The sequence below is a fragment of the Psammomys obesus genome, unplaced genomic scaffold (genome assembly GCF_907164565.1).
Source record: "Psammomys obesus unplaced genomic scaffold, mPsaObe1.curated_primary_1811, whole genome shotgun sequence".
Classification (NCBI taxonomy): domain Eukaryota; kingdom Metazoa; phylum Chordata; class Mammalia; order Rodentia; family Muridae; genus Psammomys; species Psammomys obesus.
Window position 1 is genome coordinate 851981 of NW_026594014.1, and position 16362 is coordinate 868342.

The 16362-nt window shown below is 57.7% G+C and overlaps 1 protein-coding gene across 1 annotated transcript; it reads right to left on the reverse strand.

Annotated features, from left to right (window-relative positions):
• Positions 1-12019: 12019 nt before the first annotated feature.
• Positions 12020-16052, reverse strand: Ndufa11 (NADH:ubiquinone oxidoreductase subunit A11). The gene is made up of 4 exons (XM_055617791.1): positions 15832-16052; positions 12994-13086; positions 12744-12866; positions 12020-12172 (listed from the first exon to the last, which is right to left on the reverse strand). The coding sequence occupies exons 1-4, from the start codon at positions 15926-15928 to the stop codon at positions 12060-12062; spliced, it is 426 nt and encodes a 141-aa protein (XP_055473766.1). The 5' UTR covers positions 15929-16052; the 3' UTR covers positions 12020-12059.
• Between the last annotated feature and the right edge of the window lie 310 nt (positions 16053-16362).

Sequence of the window (16362 nt, forward strand, 5' to 3'; positions counted from 1 at the left end):
CCCCATGCCATTTGGATGGGCATCCTGGGGAGGGTGTTTGCTGAAGGAGGAGTCCACACTCTCTTTGGCCGAATTCATCTGTGACTCCTTAAGCAGAATGACTGTAGTGCCTGACTTCTGCATTGTCAATCTTAATGTCACCGTGCCAAGAGCCAAGCTTCAGGTGGTGAGCTTAGACTTTGTGCAGGCACCTCTTCCAGTAAGCCACCCCAACTTAACTCCCCTGTTATCAGCATAATGACCTGAGTTTGAGAAGGAGGCAGAGTGATAAAAAGGACCATGACAGACTTTCACCTCTTTCTTTTCTCACACAACATAATGTGTGGTCATTAAAATAAGACAACACACAGTGGGTTCCAGAGTCAAATAACATGATTAACAACATCCAGAAGGCAAAAAGCACCCAAGCGACTGTTGGCTGATAAATAGATAAGCCAATGCAGCATATCTATGCAAGGGAACTTCACTTAGCCACTAAAAAGACTGCAAGAAAAAAAAAAAAATAGATAGATAGATAAAGCTGCAAGCTACAGACTGCAAGTCCAGCCAGATTAGGGTCCTTTCAGCTCTGAGTTCTCTGGGGCTCTGAAGGCTCAGGCTGCTAGGCTGGGTTGTCTCTTAAGTACAGAAATGCCAGGGCGATACAGAAGGACGGAAAACATGTGGGATTGTATGTATTTCACAGAAAAAGATGAATCCTAAAAGCAGGCCTTCAGTGGAGGACCTCAGGGCTCTTGTCGTCTAACACAGGCCTGTTGTCTGCAGGTATGTGGGGTTGCTGCTGTGAGCCTGGCTTTTGGTCACCCAGGCAGCCAGTGCTGGACTCAGTTTCCACTTCTATGGCACAGCTTGCTGATCCATGGTCTAGCGGCAGACCTCTTGGTTGATGTTTGATTTCTAAATGTCTCCAAGAGCTACCAAGCGAGCTTGGCCATCCCAGCACGGGCCAGCAAGGTGCCAGGAGGCCATGCATGGAGGTCTGAGAGGTCCCCAAATCCCCTGTGTCCCACCTGCCTCTGGCAGAAAGTGGCTCACTCTCATTTGACCCATGGCCAGATGGATTGTGGGGGTGGCGCTGGAACCATCACACACCAGCACCAGGTGTGAGGGCCCCTGAAGCCCCTGGAGCAAGAGGCATTCATCCGTCAGCAGGTCACTGTGGGGCGTGGGCTGCGGTGGGAGCCACGGCCCCGAGGCTGGCATGAATTTTCCACTGTCTTAGACCTGACCCGATGAGCCTTCTGCAGCATGGAAGACCCTGGTTACAGCCCAGTGGGGTGATGGAGGCCAGTGACAGGATGATGCTCCCGGAGCAATGCCATGGGCTCACAACCCTGGCCTGAGCCCCGACCCCAGCTGAGCCCCGACCCCGGGATGAGCACTCTATCCTGGTTATCCTGGTTTGACTCCTGATCTTGGCCTGAGTTTCTAACCTAGGCTGAGCCTAAATCTGAGCTGAGCCCCAACTCCGAATCTCATTTGCAGACAAGGGGGGGGGGGTTCAGGGGGCCTTCAGAACTCCTGCTCCGTGTGCCCTTTCTGGTCCCTCCCAGAGAATGCCATCTCTCCATGGGGACTGGGAATGGACCTGCAGCCCTGGGTATGTACATGTGTGCCTGAATGTGTGTGGGCGGGTGTTTGTATGCGTGTGTGACTAGAAATGAACCCATAGCGTGCGTGTATGACGGGAAATGAACCTGAAGTGTACGTGTGTGTGTGCGTGCACAAGACTGGAAATGAACCTGCAGCCCTATGAGTGTGCCTGTGGAGGACAGAGGCCAGCCTCTGCTGTGTCCCCTGTTGTCCTCAGTCTTGTTTTCTTGGGCAGGGTCTCAGCCGTTCAGCCGGGCTGCTTGACCAGTGAGTCCCAGGGACCCTCCTGAGCCCTCCTCCCCAGCGCTGGGGCACACCACTAAGGAAAGCTTTTCTCCATGGGTTCTGGAGAGTCACACTCAGGTCATCGTCTGCCCGGAGCCATCCCCCGGGGCTTGGATGAAGCAGGTCAGCGGGAAGGTCTCCCCCAGCAACCGGTCACTCAACGGCTCTGTCCCCTCTTCAAGCCACTGTTGACTTTCACGCCTCCAAATCACCTATTCTGAAGAAAGTTTCCTTCTGAGAAATGTTTGCACTGATTGATCTTCCTGGTCCCCACCTTGCTCACACAGCTGGGCAAAATAGTCAAGGACTTGGACACAACCTGCCCAGCCCGAGGGTGAGCAAAGGGGCCAGTCACTGACTTGTCAGGGCAGGCTCCTGGGGTGAGAGGACCCCTGCCCAGCGGGAGGCCAGCATTCCTGAGAGTGCTGTGGGACCTGAGACTTCCTCTGAACGTCTCTGAGCAAGAGATGTGATTGTCCAGAGAGGGAACCCCTGGACATCCCTCTCCCAGGCTCGGAGGCAGCGGGCACCAGCTTCCAGGATGCGGCAGGGACAGCCGCCTGTTCTGGTGAGGTTCTTGCTCTCATTAGGCCTTCACTCGCCCCAGCATTCAAGCCTGCTGGAAGTTTCATCCCTGAGACCGCAGGCTGCCATGGTGGAGGGGTCTGCTTCCGGGCTGGGGGACCAGCCGCCACCATATCACTCGGGGTGTGGGCTACAGGGCTCTTAGATCCCATGCTGGTCTCCCATGGGCCCGAGACCAGCTCTTTCCCTGCTGTTTCAAAGAAGCTCTAGCCATGGCCTCCTGTGCCCCTCCCCACACGCCGGGAACCAGGTGTGCTGTGTGGGTGGCTCAGGAGCCATAGGCACACACGATCTGGCTCAGGCCCGGGGTCCTGGTGGCTTTGTCAGAAGCACCCCAGGCCCCCCACATCGTAATCTGTCAAAAGCTCCTTCTATCTTTCCATCTGGGCCAGGTGGAACATACCTCTGGCTTCCCTGTGTTTACACTGTGAAGGTGGGGAAACTGAGGCTCAAAGAGCTCTTCAAGTTCACCTGCCCCGATCCAGTCTTTGAGGCAGGGTTTCCCTGGGTAGCCCTGGCTGTCCTGAACTCACTCTGTAGATCTGCCCGCCTCTGCCTCCCAAGTGCCGGATCAAAGGCCAGCAGCCAGCAAACTGGGCATTTTTGAGAGCAGCACCCCCACCCACCCGGAACAGTGCAGAGGTCTCCACTTACAGTCCTAACCCACCTGCCGCCCTCACAGGTGTCTGCCATCAGATCTGAATCCACCTGACTTCCGGTCTTACGACTCTGGGATACAGACAGGTCTCGGGAAGCTGTGTGGTACTGAAGGGGAGCAGCGCTTCTCTGAGCTGTAGCCTGACGAGTCTGCAAACAGAACCCACGCAGCGCCGCCTGAGGAAGTTGGAGGCTTCAAGATAAACAGGACCCTCAAGGTCTTTACATATCTTTCTACAGAATTGTGAGCAGTTGCCACAAAACATGGTTTCCCAAGCCTGGGCCTCAATATCCCCTTCCTGTATTATTGTTAAGAAATTGACCTAAAAGCCGGGTGTGGTGCACGCCTTTAGTCCCAGCATGCAGGAAGCAGAGGCAGCAGGATCTCTGAGTTGGAGGCCAGCCTGGTCTACAGAAAGAATTCCAGGACAGCCAGGGCTACACAGAGAAGTCCTGTCTGGAAAAAAAAAAAGAAAGAAAGAAAGAAAAAGAACTTGGCTGGCCTGGCCTGCTTTGGTGGCACATGTCTTTCATCCCAGCCCTCAAGAGGCAGAGGCAGGGGGATCTCTATCAGTTCAAGGCCAGCCTTGAACAGAGTGAGTTTCAGGATAGCCAAGACTATTTAGAGAGACTAGATAGATAGATAGATAGAGACTCAGCCATTCCCTGCCTCCCATCTCTCCCTCCGGTACTGGGGGTGGCGGAATGCAGCCAGAGTCGGGGAAACTCCAGGTGACAGAAATCTGGCATCCCCCTTGCTGCCCGCCCCCGGCCTGTCCTCACCCCAGGGTGCCTGGCACGTTGGGGTCTGCCTTCCTTGGCACCTCAACCCCACCGGGGTTCATGCAGCTTAAGTTTCAGCTCATGGTGGGCGAAGAGGCGGGCCAGGCATGCTTGATTTCCAGTTTCTGGAAAGAAATGTCACGGGGCTATCTTTGTCAAGTAGGGGGAAGAAATTTAAAAAGAAAGAAAGGAAAGAAAAGCCCCTTGCCAAATAGTGTGAGAAAAAAAAAACAGACCTTGTAGGTACAGGGCGGCTGGGAGGCAGAGAAAAATTCCAGAGACATGCAGGGCCAGGAACAAAGGAGCCTTTCTCTCCAGCAGGTTTTGGTGAGTCTGAGGTGTGGTGGTTGAAAAGTTAGATTTAAAAAAAAAAAAAAAGCCAAGAATTTTGCCAGAAGAAAAACAGCAAGGCTGTGAGGAAGAGGTTAAAAAAAAAAGCACAGGATTGTTAGGGCTTTAATTGGGGGACGTTCTTTTTCTAGGACACCTGTCCCACTCTGGGGTAAAAAAAAAAAAAAAAGAGCTAGGAATGTCAACAACCTGGGCAGCAGGCCCAGCGCCACGGGGAGCTTATGCAGACGACACGTGCTGAAGACATTCTGGAATTTGTCCCCATCCGCCCTGCTGCCCCATTAGCATTCTCTAGAGAGCCATAATTTCCCCTCCGAGGACTCTCAGAATGCTCCGGAAGCCCTCATTTACAGCTGGAATCCACCTGCTGCTACTGAGACTCTCAGCAGCCCAGCTGCAGCCCTCAGTCCTGTCACCTCTCAAGTCGGCTCGGCGACAAGGCCAGACACTAATGTCAGAATGGGGGACTGGGAAAAGTTTCTCTCTGCTTTCTCGGGGTTCTGACCTCAGGACCTCTGCCCATTCGGACCAAAACACACACAGTAGTGCCTTTCACTTCTGCAGGGCCTGGCGCTCGGTGGATCAAGAACTCACACAGCATGCCTCTGGCCAGGACTCAACCAGGTCGCAAAGAGCCAGGGTCCATCCCCAGCTACAGAGCAAGCTCGAGGCCAGCCTTGGCTGCGTGAGCCCTGTCTCACATGGGAAAACTGTCCTCTCCCACTCCCCAGCATGCCTGCTCCTTCTACGCCACGCTTCCTGCATCATTTATCCTGGCCTACCCTTCTAGCCAGCTCTTTTGTCTCTGTGGTTGACAGCCTGAATGTTCTCTGACATCAGTTAATATACGGAATGGACAGATGGACGGGCAGAGGGATGGACAGACAGACAGGCGGACAAATAGATGAATAGGCATCCCTAAGTTTGATTCCATGCCCTCACCGCTTTGACAGAATCTGCCCCCGGACCCGTGGGGCACAACCTAGACCCGCAGCCCGCCTGCATGTGTGTCTGTGTGAGGCTGTCAGATCTTGGCTTTACAGACAGTTGTGAGCTGCCATGTGAGTGCTGGGAATTGAACCTGGGTCCTCTGGAAGAGCATTCCGTGCTCTTAACCGCTGAGCGGTCTTTCCAGCCCCAAGAGACAGTGTCTTAATGGGCTTGGATAGACGCCGGGGCCTGGACCCCCAGAGTGACCCCCTTTGGGCCCTGGGCGCCCCTGGGCCATTTGCGGTCCTTGGAGAGGCCTCAGGTGAGCTGGGCCTCCCGGGGTGACACGGGTGGGGCGACACCAGGCTCTGGACAGAGTCCTGGGTGGCAGGCACAGGCAGGCTGGGGCTGCTGGGCCAACAGGAATGAATAAACAGCGTCTTTCCGTGGCGGGCTGGGGGTGGGGGACGCTTTGAACCTCCAACTTGGCTGGGGATGTTTGCACAAGGCTGGCAGCCAGGGGGGTGTCATCAGGACTAAAATTAGCCTGTTTCCCGCTCGGCCCCTCCCCGCCGGCCAGGAGGGAGGCCCGGGCCTGGCGGGGGCCCTAAGTGAGCGCACTGTGTGGCGGGCCAGACACCCGGCATAAATCAGTTGATCCATCGAGCCACCCGGGCGTCAGCACAGATATTGCTGGCCCGTTATTTCCATTTGACAGACTGGGAAACTGAGGCACCGACTCAGGAATGGGCTCAGAGTCATGGCCCATCAAGCGGCAGGGCCGGAATTTGATCCAGAGTCTATAGACTGCAGCTTAGCCTCTGACAGCTCCCTGGAGGCTGAAGAACCAGAGTTACGGGGCCTAGGAGAGGACCAGGACCTGGTTCTCGCCTTGCTTGAGGGCGGGGCTTGGGAACTCTTCAGTTGGAGCTTAAAGACCCTGCTCTCTGAAGATAGGCTCGCTAAGGAGCCCAAGGCCTCCTTCAGGGCCCCACCCTGACCACGCCCCCAGCCTCTCCCTGGGATTCTAGCCGGGGCTCCATCCTTGACCACGCCCCCAGCCTCTCACTGGGATTCTAGGCGGAGTCCATCCTTGACCACGCCCCCAGCCTCACACTGGGATTCTAGGCGGGGCTCCATCCTTGACCACGCCCTCTGCCCCTCACTGGGGATTCTAGGCGTGGGGGCTCCAACTCCGAACTTTATTTACCTTTAGCAGCTTTGGGTTATTCTGGGCAAATTCCCAAGATGGGGCTTCTGTTCTGCCAGGGTCCCCAAATTTCCTTCCCCGTGGTTGCCTAAGGAAGGCTCTAGAGTTAGCCCTGCACCTTGACAGGCTGTCAATCACTAAGTACATCAGCTCTAGCCTGCATCCCTAAGTTCCCAGTCCCACTTGGCCTCCAGGAGCCCCAACCTCCCGCACATGGGCGGACACTGGTTCCTCAGCCTCTGTGATTCCTTCTGTCAGGCAGCTGCTGCAGCTTCCCACAGTCATCCGGGCTTACAAGAAGGCGGGAGCTGGGTTTAGGGACAAATACCTGTCATCCCAAGGGGTGGCTGAGGCAGGAGGATTGCAAGTTACAGAAGGGCCTGGGCTGCTGCGCTGCAAAAGCCTGTCTCTAAACAGAAAAGCAGGCCTTACAGCTATTTAATGAGAGCCGCTCAAAGGAGCCTGCTAGGTGTCAGTCAGGTGACCGCTGATGGCCTTTCCAGGTGTGTCACAGACTAGCTGCGTGGGAGAGGACAGCAGCCCTCTCCCAGCGCCCCTCCCCCGCCGTCCTGTCAGTCCCGGCTCCACATTGCTGGTGATTTATTCTTAGTGGAGCAGAGTGGGGAAGGCCGGACAGAGCAGGGGGAGGTGTTGCGGGGGCAGGACGGTGCGGGCAGAGCAGGGCCACCCACTCCTGCAGCTGGTGGCTGAATAATTCGAGTCAGGAGAGAGCGCACAGGCCAGGAAGGAACCTCAGGGCCATCCTCGGAGGAGCAGCCTGGGACAGGAAGTCTCCACGCTCCCCTCCCCCGTGTCTTCTCACGTTGAGGAGACAGACCAGAGGGCGCCTTCAGCTGTGCCTAGACCCTCCAGTGGGGACCAGGTCTTGGACCTCCAGTTGCCACAGGGGCCTCTGCTGGGCCCTGGGGCTGCTCCTGTGACAACTGGGACATTTGGATCTTCACAGCTGTGCTGAGGACTTGAAAGCGAAGGGCCGGAGCATCCAGCGCGCTGGGTGGAATGGCAACCAGCCATTCCACTTTCTGTCCTCAGATCTAGCTCTCATGCTGATTCTCACCTTGCCTCTTCCCATAAACTCCTACAGATGCTTCAATGCCCTTTACTCCACGGACGTCAGGATGCTCAGTGGGTACAAGTGCTGAGGTGCCACTCAGATACCCTGGCTTTCTCTCCGTTTACTGTGTGAGCTTAGGAATGCAACTGTCATTCTCTGAGTCTTGTCTTTAAGACGGTAAAAAATAACTCCCTTGCTTCCACCGAGAGGTTCACGTAACAGTCAAGCAAAGTTTCACACAAATCAAAATGAGACCAGGACAGCCTAGAGGGGCCTCGCTGCCAACAGAAAATACCAGGAGGGCCTGGAGCAGGGCACACTGCTGCCCTGCTGGGGAAGGCCGATGGCGGTCTTCTACGGAGCTGATTTGCTCTGACCACAGGGGCCCGCACGCGTGAATGTTTGCTGAACCGTTTACCCGAGCTCTGGGATTTGCAGGGAAGTCCTTCAGGCTGGGTATTGGTGGCACACGCCTGGCATCTCGGCACCTGGTGGAGGCCACACAACGAGGCTGGCGAGAGCAGTGGCCACAACAAATACCTGCCTGTCCTTCCTTGGGTGAATGGGCAGACTACAGCACAGATGCAGACAATGGAATCGTGGGCAGCAGGGCCAGCAGCGCCAAGGCTACAGGAGCCCTTTAGATGGATGTGACTGAGTCAGAGGCCACGCTGAAAAGGCGGGTGGCCGTCGGGCCGTGGGGGGAGAGGAGAGCAGAGGTGGAACATGGAGGATTTTCGGGTAAGGCTATTTCCCTGCCGTTTCACACAGCCTCAGGACCCTGGGTCAGCCAGACCTTTGTTTCTAAGGGGTATGGACAGTAGCCATCAGTAGGGACAAATGTTCCCACTCATGCAAGCAGGGGACCAGTGTGGACAAAGGAACGAAAAGGGTGATTTATGGGACTCAGTCGTTTAGGCTCAGTTTCTCTGTAACCTGAAAGCCCGCGGGTTAGCACTTTCCAGGTTTTGGCACGGGCAGGCTCCCCTGTGGGCTTTGATGAGGGTCGGGGAGGGCCGCTCTGGAGAGGGCTAGAATATGATATTATTCTAGAATAAGAATATTATATTGCCATTAAAAAGAGCAGGGCTGGAGTCCGAGCTAGTTGAGCACAGAGATGAGGCCGGAGGAGCCGTGAGGAGACAAGAATATACAAAGACAAGCGGCCTGCCCTGGCGCTGCTGGGAGGGGAAAGGGGACGCTGGCTGGTGGCCCTGGAGAGCATGGTGGGAGGGGCCGGCAGAGACTCATTCTCAACAGCCTTTGGAACGTTCAGAGCTGCCCCAAGTGTGCTTTACCTATCGAAAAAAAACAACCCATAAGTATATTTTAAACCTGAAAAGACAAATGTGAGTTCAGTTTTTTTGTTTCTTTAATGAGTGGGTCCGCTCCGCGGGGTTCCCGCCAGGCGCTGGGCGGCCCCTTCCGTGTGGGCGGGATGCGCCCCAGCCCCTGCCTCCTGCCCACGACCTGGCTCACACCTTCCCGGCTCAGGTTCAGCTGCCGTTCAGAGCTCAGAGCCCGACCACCCAGCACTTCTGGGCAGCCCCAGGGGTGGCTGCTGGGCGGGGCCTGGGAGGCGCAGGCGGGTTGGGGGCTGCTTCGGGGAGGACGCAGGGGGGAAGGGAAGCCGTGCGTGCCTCAGCTTCCCCCTGGTTGGTGGGAGGGGCTCTATCAAGATGAATGTTTTTCATTTGATTTTTTAATTTCAGGACAGGGTTTCCTGGAGCCCAGGGTAGCCTCAAACTCCTTGCGTAGCGGAGGGTCGTGCTGGCCCAGCCTGGGCAGGGACGGCAGGCAGTCTCCCCCCACCCCACCCCCCCTGTGCACCCCGGGGCTTTGCACAGCTGTTCCGCCCCAGGCCTTGGCATGCTCTGAACCGTCTGCCTGAAGGGCCGGCGTCCCACCTAACCCTGTTCTGCGGAGACACCTTAGCTCAGGCTTGAGCCGCATTCGGAGCTGCCCGAACCTCCCTCACAGGCCCCCTCCGGCCTCCGGACTTCCCGCGGGGCCACAGCCCCCGTCCCCGCCTTGAAAATCCCATTCATTCAGTGGACTTCGTGCCAAGGTCAGAGGACAACCTCAGGAGTCTGTTTTCTGCCTCCACCGTGTGGGCTTCAGGGATTGCACCCAGGTCGCCAAGCGCCTTCACCCGCTGAGGCACCTCGTTTCTTTGTTTTCCAAAGATGCTTAATGACCTATGTGCTGCGGCGTGCACGCAGGTGCCCACAGGGCAGAGGCGTGAGGATTCCCTGCAGCTGTGGGCACCCCAAAACGGTGCTGCCGGCTGTCCTCCCAGCTGGCCCCTCCTTTGTCCCAACGCTGTCTTGTGGAGTCTGCTGGTCTTCCCACTGTGCGTCTCATTTGTTCTCAGCGCTGGATAAGGCGGGACCCTAGGCCCGAACCTGCAGCAAGCCTTCGCGGCCACCAGCTACCCGGAGGCCTCACTCGGACCAGTGAGTCCCTGGGTAATGTGAGCCTTGCTGGATGCTGGGGTGGAAGCAGGAGGTGCCTGCCGGTGGGGATGGGAGGGTGCTTCAGCTGAGGAACAGGAGGTATGCGGAAGCTGTAGCGGCACCTGGGGAGGACGCACTCAGGGTGCCGGGCTCACCGCGTGCAAAGGCCCTTGGCAGGATGGCGCCTGGCATGCTGGAGCATGGAGGAGCTTATTTGGCTGCAGCAGGGTGAGCATGAGGTGGAGGGGCAAGGAAGGGAGAGGGGAGAGCAGGCCACTGGGGGCTCCCGGAAACACTTGAGCTTTGGCCCTGAGGCGGACGGCAGTGGGTAAAGGTGGGAGTCCTGCTGACACTTTTGTAGTTCAGCAGCGGCGACTCCACCGGCCTCAGGTGGCCTTGTGTGTCAGGGCAGGCTCTAGGAAAGGGCACATCTCCACATTCCCAGTACCTGCTCTGGCCTGAGGACATCTCTTGGCTCTGATGGCCTTCCCCGTGGGTATCTCTTCCAGGCCTTCAGAGAGTAAGGCCAGACCTGTGCTGTCCTGATGGTCCCCACTGCTCTATACAGGAGGATGCTGGGACATTCCAGATGGGGGCCTCCGTGTGGGGGTGATGTCAGCCCCTCACTGGCTAGTAAATGTTTATGGCCAATGGGGCCTGGGTTTTGGGGCTCCCTGGAGCCTGGTGAGCAGCTACCCCATCCTGCCCCTTTCTGGGGGTCTGGATGCAGGCGGGGGCCTGGCAGGCCACTCTAGCCCTGGCAGCTGGCCCAGAAAGAATGGCTGGGTGGGCTGCGTGCAGGGCAACAGCGGGGAGCAGAAGGCTTGGGCTTTGAATGCCCCTTCCTCAGGTTCGTGGAAGACAAAGACCTGAATGGCATGCAAGACAGCACCAGGCCAGGTCCTCGGAACTCTCCTGCCCTGTCTGTCAGGTAGGATGAATGGAAAAGGAGAGGGAGAGTGATGATAGTGCCTCAAAGTGAAGAGCCAGGACTGTATTCCCAAGTGGCTACGGTTGAAGTCCATTCAAACTTCTGTAGGGACACAGCCAGAACCAGGGCTGGGTACATGAGGCCCAGCTGGGGGACCTGTCCTGATGACCACAGGGAAGTCATTCTTCTCATCTCTCAGGCAGAGCTGAGGCTGGAGGCCTGTGCTGGAGGACAGAGCCAGGAGCCTAGTACTCAAAGCTGGTGCATCTTAACTCCAGCACCCTTGGGGCCTGGGCTCGTGTGCCTTTTGCATCTCTTGGGGCTTCCCATTCCTTTTCTGGGGAGCTCAAGGTCCAGCTCAAACAGGGGATGCCTGCCACCAGGACTGGCCCTCAGAGCAGGTCCGTGTTCCAGGAGGGCAGAGGGTGCGGCCCTCCAGCAGCGAGTACAGGGGCCTCGGGAGCCAGGCTCCTCAGGCAGGACACAGACCTTGATTTATGGTCCCCAAGCCTGCTGGAGCCCACTGCTTCCTCCTCGGTCGCCAGGAAGCTCGGCCAGTGCTGGGCCGGGCGGCAGCATTCCAGGGCCACCTAAATCACAGGGCTGTCAGCGGCTGGGCAAGGATCCCGCAAGGCAGGGATTGGGCCCTGGGTCACCTGGCCAGGCTGATGGGCTCCATCCCGCGCTTGTGGCGGCCCACAGGGCAGATCAGCCTTTCCGGGGCTCTCTGCTCCATTGCCCAGGAACTTGGAGCAACCAGTGTGTGGGGCCTGGACGTGTTTTCCAGAAGCTGTTGGCTTTGGGGACAGGCCCGGGCGGGGAAGCCTGAAACCTGAGCATAGGGGTGGTCAGCTCTCCACTTGCTGGTGGCTGACCATGGGATTGTACCGTACGTTGTGTCAATGCGGCCCTCCAACACAGCTCCCTCTGGCCAGCAGGCAGCTCTCTGCGGGGCCAGGTCAGTGGCTTCGGCACAGCCCACAGGCCTGCAGGCAGGAGCATGTGGTCTTCTCCCTGGCTGCCTGGGAAGCACCCTATGTGCCCAGCGCAGGCCTGGGCCCGTGTCACCTCATCTGCTTCCTGCCACCCCTGACCCAACCCCCCCCAACCCCGGCCTCCCCCGTGGCTGGCGCATGGCTGCAAGCCTGTCTCCAGGACATGCACACAGGGACACACAGTGTTTATTTGCAACAGGGGCTCCTCTCACACCTTGCGGGTGGCAAAGAACTCCCAGCCTTCCAGCTTGCCGATCTTGAACAGGGAGGCCGCAGTGCCCATGCAGATGCAGCCCGCGGCTGCAGTCCCGTAGTTGTGAGCTGTGGAGAAGGCTGGCATCAGGCATGGGGTGCTCCAGATGTGACCCGGGAGCTCCCAGGAGAACGAGGCCTGACAGAGTTGGGGAGACTGAGGCCAGGCTGTCCTGCACCAACTACCCTCTGACTTAGAGACATTGTGGGGAGGTGGGCGTGGTCATCCCTGACTTCAGGCAGTGGGGATACCTTACTGCTACAGCCTTTTCCCACAGCTGAATGAGGGTTGGCATGGCATTCCCTCCCCAGGCGCCCAGGGCCACACAGTGAGAAAAAGGCGGCCTGGGGCTGAGTCCAAGTCGGGCTGTGGGTCAGAGCCAAACCTCAAATGGTCCCTAGTGGGATGGACGGCCGCGTCAGTCAGTTCTCAGTGTCCACATCCCAGTTGTGGGGGGCTGGGCCAGGATCTCACTGCAGGGCACAGGCCTCCTCTCACCTGAGCCTGTCAGTGACTGCCTGTGACAGGGTGGCAGGGGCGGGATGGAGCCTGCCAGGCTGGTGGGGCCAGGGCAGGGCCTGTCACAGGGCCGCCCGGAACAATCAGGGGTTATACACTGTCCTGGAGGACGGTGCTCACCTCGGGCTCCCAAGGTCAGGCCTCCTGCGCAGCCTCCAATGAAGTAGTTCAGGGGGTCGTCTGGCTTCTCTCGGACCTGGGCACTGACACAGGTGGCGAGGCCAAACATAGCTCCAACAGCAGCTGTGAGAGGAAGTGGGGGTTGGAGGCACTGAGCTAGCACCTGGCTGTCTCGTGCAGAACCCCTAGCCAGCCCTGCAGCCAGTCTCCCAGGACCCCGCCTGTCACCATCCCCTGGATGCCCACTCACCTGCCGTGAAGGTGTACCGGCCAATTCTGGCCACTGCTTCCAGGCGAGAATCTGCAGGGTTGTGTACGACGCTGTAAGCAGAGCCTATGGCACCTGTGAGAGCGGGAGAGTGGAGACTGCTGGGAGGCCCTTCCAAGATACAGCAGGACTCGAACTGGGCTCCCTGCTGCCCGGCCAGGGCCTACCTCTTGCCCTTGCTGAGAGCTGAGGCAGAGCCCTGTCTCAGCAGGCGGAGGATGGTTCACCAGACCTGACCCAGGCCTTGTGCCATCAATAATGCAGCTGCCACAGCACCTCCTCCGCTCCCATCAAAGGCCATACTTTCCAAGGGGCTGGAACCTCGGCCTAATCCGGCTTGGCAGCAACTGGGCTAAGAGATGCCAGACCTTCCACGTGCCGGTGGCTTGGCCCAGACGTGTCTCCACACCTGGCTGGCTCTGCTCCTCCCACGCCCACCCCACTGCCACACCGGTCAGCTTTTCCAGCTCCTCCACTGCCTGACACCAGGCTTCACACCACGGCTCGTGTAACATGCTGACGCCAGGGTGGGAGCTGAGCAGAGCCCAGGACTGGGTGGGCTGCAGGGCAGGCACCACAGTCAGGCTGGGCCAGGCACAGGCAGCCCCACTCCACTGTCCACACTCCCTGGCACAGCTGACACAGGTTCCCACAACTGGCTATAGGCCCATCCTCGCCTCTCGTCCTCCAAGCTGGATGTCCCCTGCTGTTGTTCCTTTCACTGGGGGTGAAGCAGCCCAGAGGATCAGAGCTACCAGCCTGAGCTGGCCACAGGGCAGTGGGTCTGGCCCCTCGACCACTGACCACTCGCCCTTTCCGGTGAGCTCTGGAAAGTTCTGAGCTGAGCACTGAGCGCCTACAGACAAAGGACCCTCGTTAGCCTCAAAGATGAAGAAGCTAGGTGCTGGCAGGAGGCTACGAGGGGCTGGGACTCCTCAGCCCAGCCATACCTCTGCCTCAGCATCATTGGCTTCCCTGTGCACAGAGGTGAAATGCTCTCACAGAAACGCCCACCCCCACCCGCTGGGGCCACTGGAAATCCTGATCAAGATGGGAGAAGCCACTGGGTCATGACAGCAGGACCGTTCCGACACAGGGATCCTGGGTGACTGCACTGACCACACCTGACAAGGAGCACAGGACACAGTCCCAGACCAACCGTCCTCCACCCCCTTCTTAGCCACTGCCCCTGTGGGGACTCTCTGACGGCCCAACACAAGCACAGCCAGGCCTTAACACCACGGAACCTCCGGGAGCAGCTGCGCCCTGGAACCAGCCTTTCCTGACTAAGAGCTGTGCCAGCAAGGCAGGAAGTCGTTCATTCACTCACTGTGCCACAAGCCATGCCCATCCATCCATCCATCCATCCACTCACTGACTTCATTCATGAGTTCCTCTGTGTCCCGGTTGCTCCATCTCGCTGGGAAGGCAGGTTCACTACCCTCCTGCAATGACCCCCTTTAGGGGAGCCAGACAAGAAACAAGTGAGCAGCCTAGGAACAAGGGAGGTGGTACAGAGGGAAGTGCTCAAAGGAGAATAACGCTCCACCTGCCCGTCAGCAGCATCCCACATGGCACCTCTGGTAAGGGCCCTGCCTACTCTCAACATCTACCTCCGACAGACTCCAGCCAGGCCCCGACAGTGCACACACTCATCCTCCGGGCACCAATGTTCTGTCCACTTAGAAATCACCCAAAGCAGCTGGGCAGTGGTGCCTCACACCTCTAGTCCCAGTGCTCAGGAGGCAGAGGCAGACAGATCTGAGTTCGAGGCCAGCCTGAGCTACACTGTGAGCTCCAGGGCAGCCGGAACTATGAAGAGAGAGCTTGCCCCCTTATCCCCCAATCCTACCCATCCCCCGGCAAAAGGCACAAAACAAAAACAAACAAGAAAACAAAAATTCTTCCAACCACCTGACCCTACAGCACTTGCCTGGTAGCAGCAAAATCTTGTGGGGCCTGTGGACACACTGTGAATGCATGAACGAACAAGGCCTTGAGGGTGCACAGTGAATGAATGAATGAATGAATGAATGAATGAATGAATGAATGAATGAGGCCTTAAGGAAAACTGTGACAGTCCCACATGCCTAAGGCGACCCCATGGGAGCCCCCAAAAGCTACCTGACCTTTCTAACAAGTAAGTGTGTCCTATTTGGAATCCTCCAGGATTAGACGCTCACGGTGGTGTATGCTTTTAATCTCAGAACTCAGGAGGCAGAGGCAGGAGGATTTCCTTGAGTTCCAGGCCAACCAGGGCTACATAGGGAGATCGTGTCTGAAAATAACAGTAAATAAATATCTTCCTTGGCACGCCTTTAATACCAGTGCTCAGGAAGCAGGGGCAGATGGAACTCTGAGTTTCAAGGACAGCCTGGGCTACACGGTGAGAGCCTGTCTGAAAAAAAAAATCTCTAAAATAAGCACAAATAATAACAGAGACATCTGCCAGCATCTAAACCGGGGGGCAGCCCTGTCATCCATCACCTGGGCAGCTGAGGCAGGAGGGTCAGGAGTTCAGGCCAGGTTGGAGACAGGAAGATCGGTAACCCAGGGCCATCCTCAGCTACACAGCCAGTCTGCGGTCTAGCCTGCGCAACACTAGGACGTCTCTTCAAAACCTCAGATGACCCGATCACCAATTAACCCTAAATAGACGTTCATATTTTCTCCAGCTTTTGCACCCCGATGATGGCCTATGCCACTGGACGGGTCTACGCCCCTCAACATCCTCACGCTCCTGCACCTTAGGGCCCTGCGTGACCTCCGCGCGCCCTCTGACCTGCGCTCTCTGCCCTCCGCCCTCGGGCCCGCGCTCACCGACAAGGCCGCCGAAGGCAGTGGTGATGTAGGTCTTGCGGTGACACTGGGTGCCGTCGGGTATCTCATCGTAGGCTACGAAGAACCGCTCGGCCATGGCTGCCACTCCGCAGCCCTCTCCGCGCCGTAGCTAGCTCAAGGGCAGCCGGCACGGCCAATTCTCGCGAGGTTTCCAGGGCGCAACTTTATTGAGCGCCGCGACCATGGCCACGACTTGTGCGCACGCGCATGCGCACGGCGCGGATTCGCGCCGACGTCTTACTTTACGCAGCAGAAGCTGTGTCGTGCGCATGTCCGCGAGTGAATCTGTGCAGAAACACCCGTGGCTTCCTTCCTGGAAAGGTAAACTGAGGCTCTCACTGTAAATGAAGAAAAACGCCGCCAGCCCTAGCTAAGACGGGGTTCCCAGCATGGAGAAGGTTGAGAGGCTTTCCAAGGGATTGTCAAGTTGTCAGGCGGCTGGGTGAGTGAAATTGACAGCAGGTAGGCCAATCTCAGTGCAGATATTACAGTGCGAGGCGGACCTCCGCC

What these genes read in the sequence shown, in the direction of transcription:
- Ndufa11 (XM_055617791.1), bottom strand. Translation starts at nt 15,928, where the DNA reads ATGGCCGAGCGGTTCTTCGTAGCCTACGATGAGATACCCGACGGCACC. An exon ending in TGCCTTCGGCGGCCTTGTCG is followed by an intron (nt 13,087 to 15,831) that starts GTGAGCGCGGGC and finishes CCGCTCTCACAG; the next exon opens with GTGCCATAGGCTCTGCTTAC. An exon ending in CCGGTACACCTTCACGGCAG is followed by an intron (nt 12,867 to 12,993) that starts GTGAGTGGGCAT and finishes TTCCTCTCACAG; the next exon opens with CTGCTGTTGGAGCTATGTTT.